General features: G+C 45.1%; 2 protein-coding genes and 1 long non-coding RNA gene across 3 annotated transcripts in view; 2 read left to right on the top strand and 1 right to left on the bottom strand.

Annotated features, from left to right (window-relative positions):
- The first annotated feature begins 793 nt into the window (after positions 1-793).
- Positions 794-13,325, top strand: SDAD1 (SDA1 domain containing 1). Its single transcript, XM_053941267.1, has 22 exons — positions 794-1,013; positions 1,106-1,210; positions 1,370-1,468; positions 1,578-1,688; positions 2,157-2,228; positions 2,315-2,415; positions 2,690-2,747; positions 3,571-3,645; positions 4,017-4,118; positions 4,351-4,420; positions 4,815-4,918; positions 5,587-5,644; positions 6,171-6,229; positions 6,567-6,643; positions 6,950-7,047; positions 7,445-7,521; positions 7,856-7,988; positions 8,868-8,965; positions 9,426-9,622; positions 10,106-10,190; positions 10,578-10,739; positions 12,217-13,325. Exons 1-22 carry the CDS (start codon positions 924-926, stop codon positions 12,265-12,267), a joined length of 2,082 nt encoding a protein of 693 aa, XP_053797242.1. The 5' UTR covers positions 794-923; the 3' UTR covers positions 12,268-13,325.
- A 760-nt stretch (positions 13,326-14,085) lies between these two features.
- Positions 14,086-17,389, top strand: part of NAAA (N-acylethanolamine acid amidase) — an 8,921-nt gene continuing 5,617 nt past the window's right edge. The window contains exons 1-4 of the mRNA XM_053941366.1: positions 14,086-14,289; positions 14,421-14,585; positions 16,076-16,202; positions 16,945-17,035. Coding sequence (XP_053797341.1) covers positions 14,120-14,289; positions 14,421-14,585; positions 16,076-16,202; positions 16,945-17,035 — 553 coding nt within the window. The 5' untranslated portion in view covers positions 14,086-14,119. The remainder of the gene's footprint in view (positions 14,290-14,420; positions 14,586-16,075; positions 16,203-16,944; positions 17,036-17,389) is intronic.
- The window catches only part of LOC128787310 (uncharacterized), a 16,516-nt gene continuing 13,737 nt past the window's right edge, over positions 14,611-17,389 (bottom strand). The window contains exon 3 of the long non-coding RNA XR_008430659.1: positions 14,611-14,740. This is a non-coding gene — a long non-coding RNA (uncharacterized LOC128787310). The remainder of the gene's footprint in view (positions 14,741-17,389) is intronic.

Genomic DNA, 17,389 nt, shown 5'->3' with positions numbered 1-17,389 from the left:
GAGATTCTCACCAACAGAGTGAAAAGCATTTCAGTAAAAGTAGTGGTGACTTAAATGGAAGGTTGCGTTAATGGTTTTGGACTGTACCATATTTAAGCTTTGATGCTATTCTGATAGATGTTGTCTGGCTGAACCTAAGAGCATTTATTGGATGAGATTTATTTACTACTGTTTGCTAAGTAAACTGTACCAAGGAATGACAGCTCTTCTACAGTGTAAGTAAGTAGTTGCCTAAAGGAAGTATAAGCTAAGCAAATGAAAAGACCAGCTTTCTATTCTCTCCATCAAAAGCTAAACTTAAAAAAGACTAAATAAGAATTAACTATTTTTCCTCTCTGAGAATTCCTTTCTATTGCTGACCACTTCTCTAGTGACCATTTGAGATGCACTAAGAAGCATCTTTTCTCCAAGTAGCTGGGAGGGGAGGACAGCGAGCGCTCTGCTGGAGCGCTACGGCTGAGGTGCCGTGCCCCTCTCTGTGTTTAACCCCGCAGGGCTGTGCCAGCCTCCGGCCCGAGGGCAGCGGGGCCGGCCGGGAGCCGCCTCTCCCCGCTGTGCCAGCCTCCGGCCCGAGGGCAGCGGGGCCGGCCGGGAGCCGCCTCTCCCCGCTGTGCCAGCCTCCGGCCCGAGGGCAGCGGGGCCGGCCGGGAGCCGCCTCTCCCCGCTGTGCCAGCCTCCGGCCCGAGGGCAGCGGGGCCGGCCGGGAGCCGCCTCTCCCCGCTGTGCCAGCCTCCGGCCCGAGGGCAGCGGGGCCGGCCGGGAGCCGCCTCTCTCCGCCGACGCTCCGCCGCCAAGGGGCGCTTTGACGGAGCGCGCCTCCCGCACAGGTTTGTCCCTCGGCGGCGGCCGTCGAGGGCGGGCTAAGATGGCGGCGGCCAGCTGAGTCCTCGTGTGCTGCGCTCCCGGTGCCGGTGCCCGCAGCCATGTCGGGCCGCCAGGGCAACAAACTGCCCAGCAACCTGCCCCAGCTGCAGAACCTCATCAAGCGCGACCCCACCTCCTACACCGAAGAGGTGCGGACCAGGGAGCGGTTGGGGCGGGCTGCGCGACGGGCACGGCGTACGGGCGGGTGCTGTTCAGCTGCCGCTGTTCTCTGTGTGTGCAGTTCCTGCAGCAGTACCACCACTACCAGTCCCATGTGGAGATCTTCACCTTCCAGCCGGACAAGCCCAGTAAGGAGCTGGCCGAGCTGCTGATGTTCCTGGCGCAGGTGAGCCCCCGGGCCCCAGCCTCTTGTTAGCGGCTGTAGCAGCCTGTGCTTGGTACCGGCCTCCGTGCTTATTACTGATATACAAGCAATGAAGCTTGCCAGGCCTGTGAGGTAAGCGCAGGTGTGCTCTAGAGCCTTCGCTCGCCCTGTCCCTTGCAGGTTGCCCACTGCTACCCCGAGCACATGGCCAGCTTCCCGCAGCAGCTGAAGGAGCTACTCTCCTACCACCACACGGTCCTGGACCCCGACCTGCGCATGGTGAGACCGGCTCGGGCTCACCCTGCCCTTGGTGTGAGACGAGAGCTTCGGGTTTGCTTGTCAATAAAGAGAAGCTGGAGAGCAATGTGAAGTTTGGGTTCTCTTGCAGACCTTCTGTAAGGCTCTGATCCTGTTGAGAAACAAGAATCTAATAAATCCCACGAGTCTGCTGGAGCTCTTCTTTCAACTGCTGCGGTGCCACGATAAGCTGCTACGAAAGGTAAGGTGTGCTGACAAAAACCTGCATCTCCAGTGGGTTTTGTCCAGCTTGCCAGAGGTGATGCCAGAATAAGCAGCTCTTCTCTGCTTGGTTGGGAAAGTAGCATTTAAAATAGCTTATAGGTGTTTGAGCAGTCAGTGCTGGAGGCAGGGCTCCAGCTCAGTGTTGGATGAATAACTGAGTTCTGCTGCTGAGTTTGTGTCTGCAGGTGAAAAACCTGGCTGTCAGAACAGGCTTGAATGAGGCAGGGGCAGGATTTGAATCAAGATTTGATGCTGTTCATTGTCCTGCCTTGCTGTACTGTGAATTCAGTATGGTTTTCAAATGCATGAGTCTCCATAGGATGCTTTCCTGTTGTTTTTCCTGCTGTAAGTCAGTGATGTTCTCAGAGGTGATCAGCTGGGAAGTGCTTGGGCACAGGGTGTGTGCTCCTCTGTGTGTTACTCCCCATCATCTCTCCACTTGCAGACCTTGTACACTCACATTGTGACGGACATCAAGAACGTCAATGCTAAACACAAGAACAACAAAGTGAACACAGTAGGTGCTTTGGCTTCCACGTGTCCTTTGACCTGACCTGCTGTTGTGGAAGACCTCTAAAGACATCTTTTCAACTTGTTTTGTAGGCACTGCAGAACTTCATGTACACCATGTTGAGAGACAGCAATCCCACTGCTGCCAAGATATCTCTGGATGTGATGATAGAGCTTTACAGAAGGAATATTTGGTGGGTCTGGCAGGCTTGTGTCGATTTGCCCTTTATTGTAGGGCACACGGGCATCCTTTGTGGCATGTGGTACAAAACATAATGCGGGAGATAGTGACTTAAATGACTTCCTAATTGTAGCCTAGTGGAGTTGTAACTTGTGCAAGGAGTTTAGCTGAGAAGAAATAATGTCTCATGTGAAATGAGTTACTTAAATATTTGCAGAGAACTAGTTTTCTGAGAAGGTGAAATTGCTAGACTTGAAATAAGATGTGGTTGGTTTTTTTTTTTTCAGGAATGATGCCAAAACAGTCAATGTCATCACAACTGCCTGCTTTTCCAAAGTGACCAAGGTGAGAGCAGAAATCACTGACACACTGGATGTTACCTTGGCTGCCACCTTCATGTGGCTGCATCTTAATAGGTTGTTATAGCAAACAAACTAGACTGATTTGTCTGTTGCTTGTTTAATTCTCAAAACAGCCCTTATGAGAGGAGGTGGAGCTTGGCAGCTTATCTTGTAACAAGCGTAGCCCGGTGCGGGGAGTGTGGATGTTCTTTTCGCTGCTCTTCAGAGGCTGTCAGGATATCACCTCCTTAATATCTGCACTGTGAGCCTGTGGTTAACTGAGGAGAGCAGCTGTCCTGCCTGGGGCTTGACTGAATATTGGGCCTTCTGCGTTGGCTCTGGAGGCTTTAAAAACTTGTCCTATGGCTTGAGACAAGTTTTTACCCTGTCAAGGTCCAAAAGTGGTTCCATTCAATAACAGTCAGCCAACCAAAACTAAAAACTTAACCAGCTGAATGATGTGAATTAATGTAAGCTGAGAGTTCTGAGCATCACCATGGCTCTCACCTCTCTAGCGCCTCCTGACAATGTTGACATGGAGTAACTGTTGAAATTATTTTGCAGGATGATAAAAAGACATTTGGCAGCTTTGAATTTGGCATCATAGCAGCTCAGGTGCTCTGTGGTTCTGATTGCCTCTGAGGGATGATGGGCAGCTAAAATTGTCTGGGTTTGTAAAACACTTGTGGCTTTCAGGCTGTAACTTGCTTTATTTTCTGAACAGATCCATGCCTATTAAAAAAAATGATTAAGTCTTTGCACAGTTTAAGGTGTGGGTGTAGGGTGGCTGTAAACCCTGTCCCACATGATCTCACTTTATTTTTCAGGTGTTAGTTGCTGGTTTGAAGTTCTTCCTTGGGAAAGATGAGGATGAGAAACAGGGCAGTGAGTCAGAGTCTGAGGTGGGTGTTGCGACCAAATACTTCCCTTCTCTGGTTTTCAGACTTGTTCTTGGTTCTGTTATCTTGGTGACTCTGGCTTTGCTGATCTGTCTGCCTGGGTGCTACTCATTGTCCCGTCTAGCTGTCTCCAGATGTTTCTGTGGTTCACAATTTCAGTGTCTGACATCTGGCCCCAAATGATGGCAGGATGTCTTTGCTGTCTGTTAAAAGAGAAATGCTAAGCTCTTCTTTCTAGATGCTGGTACCTATGTGTTCTGACCCTTAGGAAGGGGGATAGTTTTCAGAGTATGTGGTATTGAAAGCTATTGGTAGTTTGTTTGTGATTGCCATTTGAAGCCTGGGTTACTTGAGTGTTGTGTTCCTTCCCCAAGGATGATGGCCCCACAGCCAGAGATCTGATGATGCGCTATGCCACCAACAAGAAAACCACCAAGCGCAAGAAGAAACTGGAGAAAGCCATGAAGGTCCTCAAGGTGAGGAGAGGGCTGTATGGCTTCCCATCACCTTGGATTGATCCTTCTACTACAGAAGTCCTGTTGTTGCCCTGCTTGTTTAGCTGCAGATGGCAGATATTGCTGTGTGGCTGAAAATAAGGATAATTTTTAAATCTTCTTGATGAGGCAGCAGTCTTTTGACAGCAACCTTGAAACTGAAGCACTTTACTCAGAAAAAGAGAAATTGTCTTTTACTCTTGGTTCCATGCAGAAGCAGAAAAAGAAGAGCAAGCCAGAGGTGTTCAACTTCTCTGCCATTCACTTGATTCATGATCCCCAAGGTGAGTGTGCAGTGAACTCTTAGTGCAATTTGTGTTAATCTAACAGCACTTGATTTGGTTGTCATCTGTTCCAGTGAATCTCTGGGGATGTAATTTTCTCAGATCAACCCAAAATGTATCTAAACATAGTTTTCAGTGCTGACCCAGTGCTTATGGTGTTGGGGAACATCTGCTGGTTCCCTCTGCTGAACCTGTGCACAGCAGGCCTTTTAGGCACATGAGAAGTGAAATAACCCATTGGAATATGTGCTTTGGTCACCTTGAATTTATTCTGTGAAAGGGTGCTGGGCCTTGAAAATAAGAAGAAATCAAACTTCCTCTTCTGACTGTAATCCCATTTGAGTTGTGTGTTGTGCTCATTCAGTCTTCTGCAAAACCATTTTGCTTCTTCCAGACTTTGCTGAGAAACTGCTGAAGCAGCTGGAGAACTGCAAGGAACGATTTGAAGTGAAGATGATGCTCATGGACCTAATATCCAGGCTTGTTGGAATACATGAGGTATGTACTTGGATGACTTTATGGTGATCTGTTGGTAACCAGCCTGGTTTGGTTGGGCATGTTCTGGCCTTGTGCCTCTGGAAAGTAAAGTTTAGTTTTTCTGTATGTCCAAAAGCGTGTAGGGATGGTCAGGGAGTTGCCAGTACACCTCATGGAATGGCACAGTGGTACAGACCTTGTGATACTAAGTGAGCTCTCCTAGAGAAAACTATTGGTCTGGAATACGGGAGCTGAACCTAAAGAACAGAGGAGAACTTGGTGCTTCCAAGACCTTCCTGGGAAGCTGCTCATGCTGACCAGAGTTTTCAGTCAGGTGGTGCTGAACAAGAAGGAAACTGCACTTGGAGGATTTTATGTGAACTACCCAGTAATAAAATATTAGCACTGAATTAAGTGAAGAATAATCCAGTCCAAGTTGGGCAATTTCAGAGCACATAAGGATTTAAATGGTAAAGACCAGGTGCAAAGATTGCAGCTGTATTTATCTTGGTGCAATTCATTTCCTTGTCCCACAAATATCAAACTCAACATAGGAGACAACATTTTACTCTAAAATCTGATGCATTTGGTGAGCACACTAGAATGAGATGGTTTTAACATGTGTCATCTTATGAAGGTGATCTCAAGTTCAAAGACAAGAAGATAACAGGTCATAATTTGCCTTGCAGCTTTTTCTGTTTAATTTCTACCCCTTTGTTCAGAGGTTCCTCCAGCCCCATCAGAGGGGTAAGTAGTTACTCTAGGTACTGCTGATCTCTCATGTCTCATGTACAGACATTTGATAAAAGTGGCATTGAAAACAGACAGGTAGCAGTGGTTTGGTGGGAAGTGGGAGTAGTCCAGTGTGGACAAAGGATGTACAAATCCGTGACTGCCGGAAGTGCCAAGTGCTTTGGACTTCTGTGGAGGCTGTGTGCACTCAGGGCTCCTTACTTGAGGATTTGAGCAAAGGAATAAAAAGAATCTGAGTCCCTAATCCTGACCAGCTAAGCTAAGCATGGTTGCCTCATGCTGCTTCCTTTTACTGGGGTTTAACTGCAGTTCTGAAGCATTTCCTTTTGCTTCAGCTGGCTATTGTGGCTGGGTGGAGGCCACAGGAGTTCCTAATGCTTGGTGGGAGAGGAGAAACAGTTGTCCCAAAGAATGGTTTTGGGCCTGACTGAGCAGCTTGTTGAGTTTTAAGGGATGTGCTTATTGGCTGGAGCAAGCTGCAGCAATAAGTTTTGGCATCTTTTTCCTCTTTTTCTTCCAGAAGTGACAAAGATTCTTCTGTTTGCTGCACAGGCTTCACATCAGCTGGTACCACCTGAGGTCAGTGTTGTACCTGTGGTGAATATTAAATGGGCAGCAGGGCAGCATGGAATTTCAACAGAGTGTGTGTGTGGGGAGGGGGAAGAAGAATTGGTCAGATTTGTTGGAAAAGCTTATGGTAATTGCAGCAATTTTTGCAAGTTCTGAGGTGTTGTTTCATAAAGCCGGGGGTGGGGAAAGATGTTTATTTTCTGCAGTAAAATTTGTGTTTAGAAAATACTCGTGGACTGTACTGACATGTCCTGATGTGTCTTTCTATGAAAAAGGATGTATCTGTTAATAACACCTGTGTTAAGTTTTTATTAAATATGTGTTTTTTTTTTTTTTTTATTTTCAGATTATCCAGTCCGTGTTGATGACCATTGCCAACAACTTCGTCACAGACAAGAATTCTGGGGAGGTCATGACTGTAGGGTGCGTACAGAATTGTATGAGTCATGTCAAACTCCAAATATGTGGTAAAATATGTATTTTTTTTAAACAACTTGCACCTTACTCCTGTTACTTGTGCCATGCTTTCAAGAAGCTGCTTGAGTTAAAAGTATGTTAGCTTCAACTTTGTATATTTTTGCTGGGAGTATTTTATGATGGTTTTCTCCTCTTACACTGGATGTTGTATAAATGCTGTATAAGGTTCTTCAAGTTTCAGGAAATTCAGTCTGTAAGTGGCACTTTATCCTAACTGGTGTTGAGAAAATAATGAATTTTCCCTGTTTTTAGAATCAACGCAATAAAAGAAATCACTGCGAGGTGTCCCTTGGCCATGACTGAAGATCTGCTCCAAGACCTTGTTCAGTACAAGACGCATAAAAATAAAAGTAAATATTACATGGGTACCACTTTAAACTCATTTTTTTCCTGTGTTATGTGGTCTTCAGTTACAGCCTTCATGGGGGTGCTGTCCTAATTGGTTTTTAAGGGCTGAGACCACTTTGAGTGTTTGGGTTACATCTCTCTATTTGGAGTGTGTAGCCATGGGAGACAAAACAGTCAAGGGTAGTTATGGCAGGGGAACTAATGGACAAAAATAAAGCAAGAGAAGGGATTGTTAAGAAGAGTTAGCCCTGAGGAAGTGCTTTGTTCTATACCAGAGAAATCAGAGGGAGCTGTAAGCTCATAGAAGACATAAGTCAGCTGTCAATGCTGGTGATCTCTGTGAGCTTTTAGTTTGCTCAGAGTTCTGCTTTTTTCCTGACTCTCTCATTTTCTGGGCAGATGTGATGATGTCTGCAAGAACTCTGATCCACCTGTTCCGCTCTCTGAATCCAGAGATGCTGCAGAAAAAGTTCAGGGTAAGTGTTTCATGTGTTTTGCACGCACTAAAAATTGATGTGCTCAAAAATGATGAGAATTGGTCTCAGTATCCTCTTGAGAAGGTGTTCCTCTGCCTTCTGCCTTTGGACATGGTGTGCTATCCACATGTCATTAGTTCAGTCATCTAACTCATGGATAGGTCATGCTCCTGAAATTCAGCTGTTTTCTGAGATGTGTTCAACCCGAGTCATTAAACTCTGCCACATGAAGTAAGGAAAGGTCTTTGGAGCAACACCCTCCTGTTCTTCCAGGTATTTTCATGGACTGGTGGATATTATAGCAGTCTGCTTGATGCATTTTGTTAATGTGCAGGGTAAGCCTACCGAGGCCTCGGTGGAAGCTAGGATTCATGAATATGGAGAACTGGATGCCAAAGACTACATTCCAGGAGCAGAAGTACTGGAGGTTGAGGATCAAAAGGAAAAGGGAGGAGCCCAAGAGGAAGGTTGGCCTTTTTTCTTTAAAAATTCTGGTTTGGGCATCACCATCACCAAGATCTTATGTGGACATGGAACCTCGTTTTTGTGCATTTCATTTCCTGCTGTGCTGTGCCTTGGCTTGCATATGTCCATCCTTGAGTAAGTGCTGTTTGTCAGTGAGGTTTGGTACTGTTTTGGTTTTTATGATACACACTGAGATGGGAAGCAGAGGGACAGACAGTACAGCTGTGAACCTTGTGTTCATCTTCTCCTAAATAAAACCTTTTGAATATTATAGAACACCAAAATAGTAGTTGGATATAATACTTGGCCTATTTAATTCAGTTCCTTTGCAAATGCTTTACGCACCCTGGAACCCCTGCCTGAGTCAGAAAAGAGATGGAAGAGTCGTTAAAAGCAAGGCAGAGTTTGGCGAATGAAGTCTGAGTGCTTTGCAGGTGCTGCAGGAGCTGTGCTGGAGGAATGTAGGCCCTGATGGGACAGGCTGTGTAGTGATCACTGTAACACTGGGCTTGCTGGCACGGCAGTGAAGAGCAGTGCTGTGACTGTCTTGACTAACCCAGCTGTGAAGCACAGTACTTCTCTTCTTGGTTTAGGTGGCTGGGAGGGGGAAGCACTATTACTGAGGAGTGTAATCAGTGTCTGTTAACTCTGTGGTGTTTCAGGCTGCCCCAAATGCACCTTGTTTTCAGGATCTTGTCTTGGAGATGAGAATTGAGCTCTGCAGAGCATAGCATGGATTGTGTCCCAGGGCAAAATGTAGTTAGGAGATAAGTGAAATAAAGGAAAGGCAGTAAGAGCAGGTGATCCAAGCATCAATTATTGCCAATCTGGGTAGTGAAGATGAGTTTGTGTTAACAGCTCTGTACTTGTTCTGTGAGCAGATGGCTGGGAAAGTGCTAGCCTGAGTGAGGAGGAGGACAATGACGATGGAGAATGGATTGATGTGCATCACTCCTCAGATGAGGAGCAGCAACAAGTAGTGAGTTCCAAGTCTCTTCTATGCCAAATACCTATGAGTCTTGTTAATCACAGACCAGATTATCTTGCTCTTCACCTTCACATAGCTGCTCTTAAATACCTACCCAGGCCTTCAGAGTGAGCTGTCCTGAAGCAGTGAGGCTGAAGTGCTGTTTAGCAGTGCTGCTGAAGTACACATGCTGTTAGGGTGGGAGAGGTAGGAGTTGTATCTCAGGGCTCAATGCCTTCAGAGCTGTGATAATCAGCTGAGAGCTTGCACTCCTAAAATCCGGTGTGTGTGTACTCCATTCAGACACTAGATGTTGCATATGAGAAAAAGGAAAAAGCCTGACATCTGGTTGTAGCATTTCCCAACAATATTGCCATTGCATGATGTGTATTTGGGAGGCAAGGATCGTGGATTGTGGCACAGGAGTGGATTGCAAAGCTCTGATTCTTTTGTACTGTTTTGTTTTCCAAAGGCAGAAAAAGTGAAAAGCATGCCTGTAGAGGAACGAAAAGCCAAAGCTGCAGCAGTCAGTACAAGTAGGCTGCTAACTCAGGAAGACTTCAAGAAAATACGTCTTGCCCAGCTTTCCAAAGAACTTAATTCTGCACCTGGCAAAGCTGCAAAGCGGAAATATATTGAAATAGATGATGAGGAGGAGGAGGAGGGCAGGTAGGATACGGGCTGTTGAGGGTGTTTTTTTACCTATCCTTGACTGATGCAGCTCTTCACTGCAGTAGAGCACAGAGCTCTGCTGTTGATCAGTGTTCCCTCATGACAGCCAGAGCCTAGAATGCATGCTGGGTTGGTTGTTTTGTTATACTTGGGGGAAAAAAGCTTGTGGAAGCTCTGAGACTCTTCGACTTGTTCAGGCCAAGAGGCATGAGAGGGAGCATTTTGTAGCGCTAGCTGCCTGGTTATAGCTCCAGTGTTTCTAAAATTTGGTGAAAAAAGGACTTGAAAAATGAGTGGATGACTTTTGTAATGGATATCCCAAGCACGAGGAGCAGCCTGAAGGGAACAACAAGTGTCTATGTCTAAACTGATGGTGAGACAGTGGCCTAGGATGGGTGAGAGACAAAGGGTGAAGAGGGCATCTTTTTTTCCTTACCAGCTGAAGTTTTGTGTGGTGACCTTTCTTGGATTTGTGTGTAGGGGGGAGTTGCTTTCACTCAGAGATATTGAACATCTGCATAAGAAGCCCAAGTCAGACAAGGAGACCAGACTGGCAACTGCAAAGGTGAGGAACTGGTGTGTCCTGTATCCTGTCCTTCTGGGTTTGGGTTTGTCTTGTGCAGGAGGAAATGCTGAGGCTGCATATCTAAGGCAGGTGCCCAGCTGCTGTGTGGGTTTTGAGAGATGATTTTAGTTTTTTGCTGTTGAATCTTGGATGTAACAGATAAACAGTCTCCTGCTGGTCACATGTGACCATGAAAATGCAGACAGACCAAATTTTCACTGTGAATTAACAAATACAGCCTGTATGGGAGAAGGCATGTATGAACCAAGTCATGCTGAACCCAGATTTGTTGTTAGTGCCATAGAACCTGTTACCATCAGGCAGGTGATGTTGATAATTGGTGAAGGAAACTGACCCCTTCTTGCTCTATTGCACTGTCTATTCTAGGCTGGAAAAACAGACAGAAAAGAATTTGTGAAAAAGAAAACCAAAATTAATCCATTTGCCAGCTCTTCCAACAAAGAAAAGCAAAAGAACAAGAACTTCATGATGATGAGATACAGCCATAGTGTCCGGACCAAGAACAAGCGTTCCTTTAGGGAGAAACAGGTAATGTTTCACGTTGGAGATGGATGGGGCGGTGTGAGCAGTAATTTGTGGTACTGGTGTGGTGCTGCCTACCCTCTGGCCTGAGGTGCTGCTGCTGTACTCAGAGAAAGCCTGTGGCTTGGCTTGCCTGAGTCCTGCCCCAGAGGAAGAGCTACTTTGCAGATTGTGGTTCACTCTCCATAGTCTGACCTTTTTCTTGACACTGTTCTATCACAGACTCATCTGTCCTGGCCTAGAGGTCATCTAATAGCTTGTCACAAATGTTCCTGAGGAACAGATGCAAGTGCTGTTTATTAGCTACTTGTTGCTGCTGTTTTGAAAAACATTACTTCAGTTAAACAGTAGTTTGACACTAATGCTGCTCTCAGTGGTGAAGCCCCTGCCAGTCTAGGGTTTTACAAGGTATTATTAACTGAACTTATCCAAATGAGTTCAAGAAACTCATAAAATAGTCCAGTGGTCCAGTTGTTTTTTCTTCCCAGATAGTGTTTTGTGCAAGTCTTTGCATTCTGCTTGAACTTTGAGTTGTTTCCAGAATCATACACCTTATCTAAATTATATTTGTCAGCAATTTCTTGCCTTAGGAAGGGCAAGACAGGAACTATTAGTAGATTCAGTAGAGAATATCTGAAGCTTTTCTGATGATCAGGAGGATGTGGACTAGTACTAGTGTATGTTCTCTGTACATGTTTATTGGGCATCATTCTGCCTCACCTCAATTAAGGCTGACAACATTGAAACCAGCTCTCAAAGCACCCACTATAGTTTGCAAATGAACAATCCAGGTACTTTTAAAGAAGCTGCTGTTTACAGTTATACTTGGCTCAGTTATTCTAAAAGAACATCTTGAAGGATTTTGTCCTTATTAATGTTTTAAATTCAAATGTAATGGCTAAACAGCATTTATTCATACCTTTTTTCCTGTGAAAGTTGGTTTCCTGTTAGAGTGGGTTGGAGGATCTTAGTTGTATGTTGCTGCATTCTGCTGCACTTTTTAGTGGTAAGATAAAATGGCCTGCTTGCTATAGTCCAGAGCTAGCTCCTTTACTAGCTTAAAACATGTTTTATGTACAATAATATCTCCTTAGGGTGATAATGGCACTTGTAAAAATTCCTTCTTCCCCCTTTTGTGATACTCCTTCACAAAACACCAATTTTACTTACCTCTCTGCGGAACTGTAACTTTCTTGATCTCTTCTGTTTGAAGTGAGTCAGTAGAATAGTTTGTTCTAATCTTCATCATGTATGATTTGATAAGGCCCAGCTCTTAAACTGTACTGTGGAGTTTAGGTACATAACCCCAGTGTTTCTGCCACTCTTAATTGTTAGCATTTGCATTGCTGCTCCCAGCTTGAGCTGATGAGCTCCTGGAGTTTTTATCAGAGGTTAAAGAAATTGAACAGTTCTGATGTAGTAGTGGTGTTTTCTCAGTTACTGTGCTCCTTAACTGAATACTCGCCTCTTGTTTTGTGGTTAGCTGGCTCTTAGAGATGCACTTCTGAAAAAGAGAAAACAGCTGCTAAAATGAATGCTGGAGAGAGCTTCATCACCCTTGGAGAAATCACCCTGGAGATGCTGATTTGCACCCACCATCACCCTGAGGGAAAGGAGGACTGTGGTGCCTTATGGATTTAGCTCTGATCTGTTTGGAAATGCAAATGGAGCTCTTGCAAGCTGATGGATACTGCATCAATAGGACACAGGCCTTAATCCATGGTGGATTTGAATCTGTTTTTAAAGCATTCTAGGGAAGAAGGCAATTATATTTTTATTTCATGTAATTTACTTATGTATGTGTAAGTATTAAAATACACAACTGTATGGTAAAAATTCTACTTGATGCAATTAATGACTAAGCAACAGAAAGAAAAAAAGAAAAAAAAAGAAAAAAGAATTCTCTGCTCAGTCTGTAAAGCATGTGGATATAGTTAGTGTCTGTGCCTGTCTTAGGTGAGTGACTGTACAGATGGAGTGAACTGTTGTCTGAGCAGCTGGCTTTGACCAATTTAATAATACCAACTTAATCTGTGATGCAGGTAAAATTAATTCAAGTGTTGTGGGGAAGAACAGTTCATTACAGCTTACTGGGAAAAGAAAAATACAGGTAGTGTATTGGGAGATGGGTTTTTTTGTTGCCATTTAAATACAAAAATAGCATCACATAACAGAGAAAAAAGGAATATTTTCCTATAGTGGTGTGCCTTCTGGTGGGACTTGCCAATGTGTCTTGGCAAGTACCTGCAAAAATCATGTGGGTGTATGGATTCTCTGTCTAAGGTTGAACTTGTGCTTTAGTGTCTAACTCTGTTGGGACCATTAATGGATTTTTTGTACCTTCTCCAGCCACCTGTTTTAATGGAGTTGATAAACTATTTATAACTTTAGTTATTTATACTGTCCTTTTTCAAAGTCTGATAGAAAGGGATTTCTTTGTGGTGCAGAAACAGGTGCCACATGCACAGTACAATGGAAATGCATTCAGTGGGGGTGCTTTTTTCCATTCTGTTTAGGGAGCCAGATTAATGTTCATATCCCATGTGGGAATTCACTTAGCTATTTGTTTAATATGTATTTGTGATAACTTTCTTTCTTGTATGGATTTTGTTTTGCTGTCACACTGCTTCCTAGAGCAAAAAAAACATAGAGAGGCTTAAGGGTGAGAAGGACAGAGTAGGGTGTGTGATTTTTTTTGGGTTTTTTTTGTTTTGTTTTTTACAGCTCTCTGCTTTATTCAAATTGTATGTTCCTGCTGAGGGAAGGGCAGGGATTGGTACTCAGCAGGGAGCATGGTTAAGCTCTCAGGTGGAGGAGCTCGTGTAGCTGACGCCGGAGTGCTGTTGGGATGGAGTGTGGGGCAGGGGCTGGAGTCAAAGGTAGGGGGAGGAGAAAGAAAGTACAGCGTTTAAACCACAGTTGTACTGTGGTGGGAGTGTTTTTTCTGCTGAGCAGTTTGTTTCCTTGTGCATGTGTGCAGAAACTAATAACCTCTGACACTAAAAGAGTGGTAATTTTTTGCCCCCGCGGACAACGGTCTAGTCTCCTCTCTTCCTGTTTCCCTCTTGTTTACAGCCTTGCCTGTGCTGTGTCAGCCAGCATGCTGACAGCTCGGCCAAGCGTGGGTTTGTCCCCTCTGCCCTCGGTATGGAATCGACCGTGTTGGACCGGCTTTCATCACCGTGCCGAGCAGCAGCGCTGCCGGGGCAATGCACATGTTGCCCGGTACCATGTACCTGCTGCTGTGGTTGCCCGGTCCCGTGTCTGACGGGACGAAGCGGGCTTGCAGGCTCCGGGCGGGCGGGCCGTGACGCCTCGGGGCGGGCCCTGGGGCGCGGGGAAGGGCGGGCTGGCCCGGGGGCGCCGCTGCCGCTCCATCCTGCGCCATGGGCTGCGGGCCGTGGGCGCTGCTGGCGCTGCTGTGCGGGGCGGCGGGGGCGGCGGCCCCCCTGCGCTGCAACGTGAGCCTGGACAGCCCGGCCGAGCAGCGCTGGCTGCCCGTGCTGCGGCACTTCGAGCCCGCCTTCCTGCGAGCCGCCGTCCAGCGGATCATCGAGTGCGTGCGGCCGGGCGGGCGGAGAGCGGGGACAAGCGGGGCCGCGCCGGGAGGGCTGATGGAGCAGCGCAGGGGTGCCCGGTGTGAGCCGCTGGCGCGCTCTCGGCTGACCCCTCGGGTGTGTCTTGCAGCGAGAGCGTACCGAAATGGGTTCACCAGGTCATCCAGCCCATAGCAGCCGAGCTGGAGCTGTTCATGCCGCAGCCCTTCGCGGGAGAGATTGCGGGGATGTGCAAAGCTCTGGGAATCAATCTCGGAGATGGAATCCTGCTGAACTTTGCCTACGAATCCACTGCGTAAGTGTCCAGTACTTACATGGTCTCGTACAGGTTGGCGTAGAGCTTCAGTTCAGCGTGGGAGAAGGCACGTGGTGGGTTACTTGCACTGTTCGTTTTGAGAGCAGTTCATCTGTTCAGCCGGAAGGCTTCATTCTCTTTTGGCCGATTGAATGCTGAATGGAACGAGAAACGGTTATGTTTTCTATTGGGAAGTACAAGTAATATCTGTCATAGTTTTGTGTATGTACCTATATGTAAACGTATTAAAATTCAAAAATCATTTTTGCTCGTAAGGTATGGTCCATCCAAAAGTAGAGATCGTTTATGTTTGAAGGTGATGTAATGTTCTCTGTCACTTAAAAATTGCCAGAAAGGAGGCTAGAATAATTAGTTGCTCTCTCATTTATCTGAGAAAGTTACTACTAAACTATTTTCTGGATGAAAGTTCAATGGCTGCATAATATCACTTCCCGATTTGAACAGTGGAAAATTACTGTAGTATTTTTATGGCAGCAAACAAAATCTCAGTGAAAAAATACTGAGTTTCATTGTCTCTTTTGGCTCTAGAAACACGGTGCAGGAGAAGAATCAACATTTGGTGTTGCCTCTGGAGATCCTAAAATATTTCCCCATATACATTTTAGCAAATACCAAAGCATGTGGCTCCTTGTTTGCATTTGGATTTTTTTTTTCTTACTGTGTAGTACTCAGTCTCTATATTTTTTTTTTTTTTTTTAGTAAGGACTAATATTGAATATTATGTGTTTAAGTGCTGGTTCTTTTAGTTTCACAGGGGATACTTGTCATATTTTGTCTTGGTGAGATCCCTGAAATCTAGTTTCTTAGCTTGGATACTAGAAAACCCCCATCAACTGGGAATAGGCTACTTACGTGAAGAATTGTTTACCTTTATGCTTTTGAGAGGCAGAGTTATGCACCACTGAAATGACCAACTCAAAACTACAGAGAAAATAAGTTAATTTCCTGCTAATGCAATATACTCCAACAAAAAACCTGTTTTAATGAAACCGAACTTGTTACACAAGGAGTTAGAGCACTCTTCCTGTTCCAGAGAATAGTCTGTTATTGAAATGGCTGATACGTGAACCAATTTCCTCAGTTTTATTGATGGGACTTAATTTGAACTTATCTACTTGTGATTCAAGTTATAGACAGTCCAAATGGAAATGAAATCATAAGAATTAACTGCAGGAAGTGTGACACTTTATGGATGCTTTCAGATGTTAGCTTTTCATTATGGCTTACAAAAGTGAAATGAAATAATGATTTGTCTCAAGTGGAAGTGCTGTTTTCTGCTTGCCCTATAATTTCTGACCTGCTGTGGACTGTGGTGTGGTACTAGACTCCTCTTTGTATGGTAACATTGTATGGCACTTAGCAGAGCATCAACTCAATTACTACTGAAAGGTTGAGCTCCTTCAGCTAGAATATTGCAAGCAGTGCCAGAGCTGTGCTTTCAGTCATTCCCTGCCCTGTTCTGTTTGCAGATTCTGTACCAGCATTGTGGCTCAGGATGACAAAGGAAACATTTACCACGGTCGGAACCTGGATTACGATTTTGTCGATATACTGAGCAAGATCACACTGGATGTGCAGTTTATGAAGGGTGGGCAGGTATGGTCTGGGGTTGGTGTGGCTGGGTGGTGTTCCATGAAGAATGGGACAGCCCCATAGCTGCTTAGATGGGGGGTTTAATGTAGGAATGGGGTTCCCATCCCAAATATACTGGATTGTTAGAGCAACGCAGTTATCCTCCAGCAGTGTGGGATGAATGCTGATTTTCTTTCCTTTCTGGACACCCAGTTTATGGTGATGGACTGGAAAATGTAGAACAGCTTAATCTAGTATTGAAGATATTATTTCTATGAGATGCTGAAAGAGAGAAATGTCAAGATGCTAAAAAGAAAATGAGATATTAGGGAATATGGCAAAGAGATCAGTTTTGGTAGGAACCAGTTCTAAGCAGCTTTTTTTTTTTCTTCTTTAGACATTGTGAATGTCTGTGACCAATAAGTGTGTTTCTAGACAAAGATTTTCAAAAAACAATTAGTTGCTAGTGCAGTTTTGTGAGTCTTTTTTTAAAATGTTCATTAGTCTCCATTTTGTAAACAGAAGAGTTTCTGTTTGTTGCTTGGCAGTTTGACCTGAGCAAAAGTCTTGTAGCTGTCAGTGATTACAAACAACTGAAATGCTGTGAGTTTGAGGCCTCAGAGTCCCTTTCTAATTTGCTTGGCATGTTTTCCTGTAACTGAAGGCATGGTGTGCTATAGTAATATAGGTATGAAAGAAGTACAAGCTGCAGATTCCAACAGTCTCCTGTTCTGTAATGCTCAACTGCTCTCCTTCCCGTTTTCAGGTTGCGTACCAAGGCACCACATTTCTTGGTTATGTAGGCTTATGGACTGGACAAAGTCCACACAAGTTCACCATTTCTGGAGATGAACGAGGTAAAGTGTCTTCCACAGTAGATGTTGTGTGTTGTTTTTGTTGATTGTTGCCTGCCCTGGCCTTTTTCTCCCGGAGGGAGCAATGAGGTTAAGGTTGCCAAAAAGGATCTGAAGTGGAATGTATTGTCTTGCCCTCGAGGAGTGAAAGCACACATTCCTGGTTTTAGCTGCTGTGTAGGAGAAGGTATTTGTCAGCAGTGTCACCTGAGCTGAAAGTGTCAAAGGATGGGGAAAGCCTTGGGAATGCTGTAAAAGATGTGGTCTGGTCAAGAGACACCATTGGAGGTGGCTGAGATAAGAAATGCAGTTTGGACAGCGAAGAAATGGCTCCTTTCCTGGTTCTGCTGTATTCCA

The sequence above is a fragment of the Vidua chalybeata genome, chromosome 4 (assembly GCF_026979565.1).
Source record: "Vidua chalybeata isolate OUT-0048 chromosome 4, bVidCha1 merged haplotype, whole genome shotgun sequence".
Classification (NCBI taxonomy): domain Eukaryota; kingdom Metazoa; phylum Chordata; class Aves; order Passeriformes; family Viduidae; genus Vidua; species Vidua chalybeata.
The sequence above is the reverse complement of the archived record's forward strand: the minus strand, read 5'-3'. Positions and strand labels throughout refer to the sequence as shown.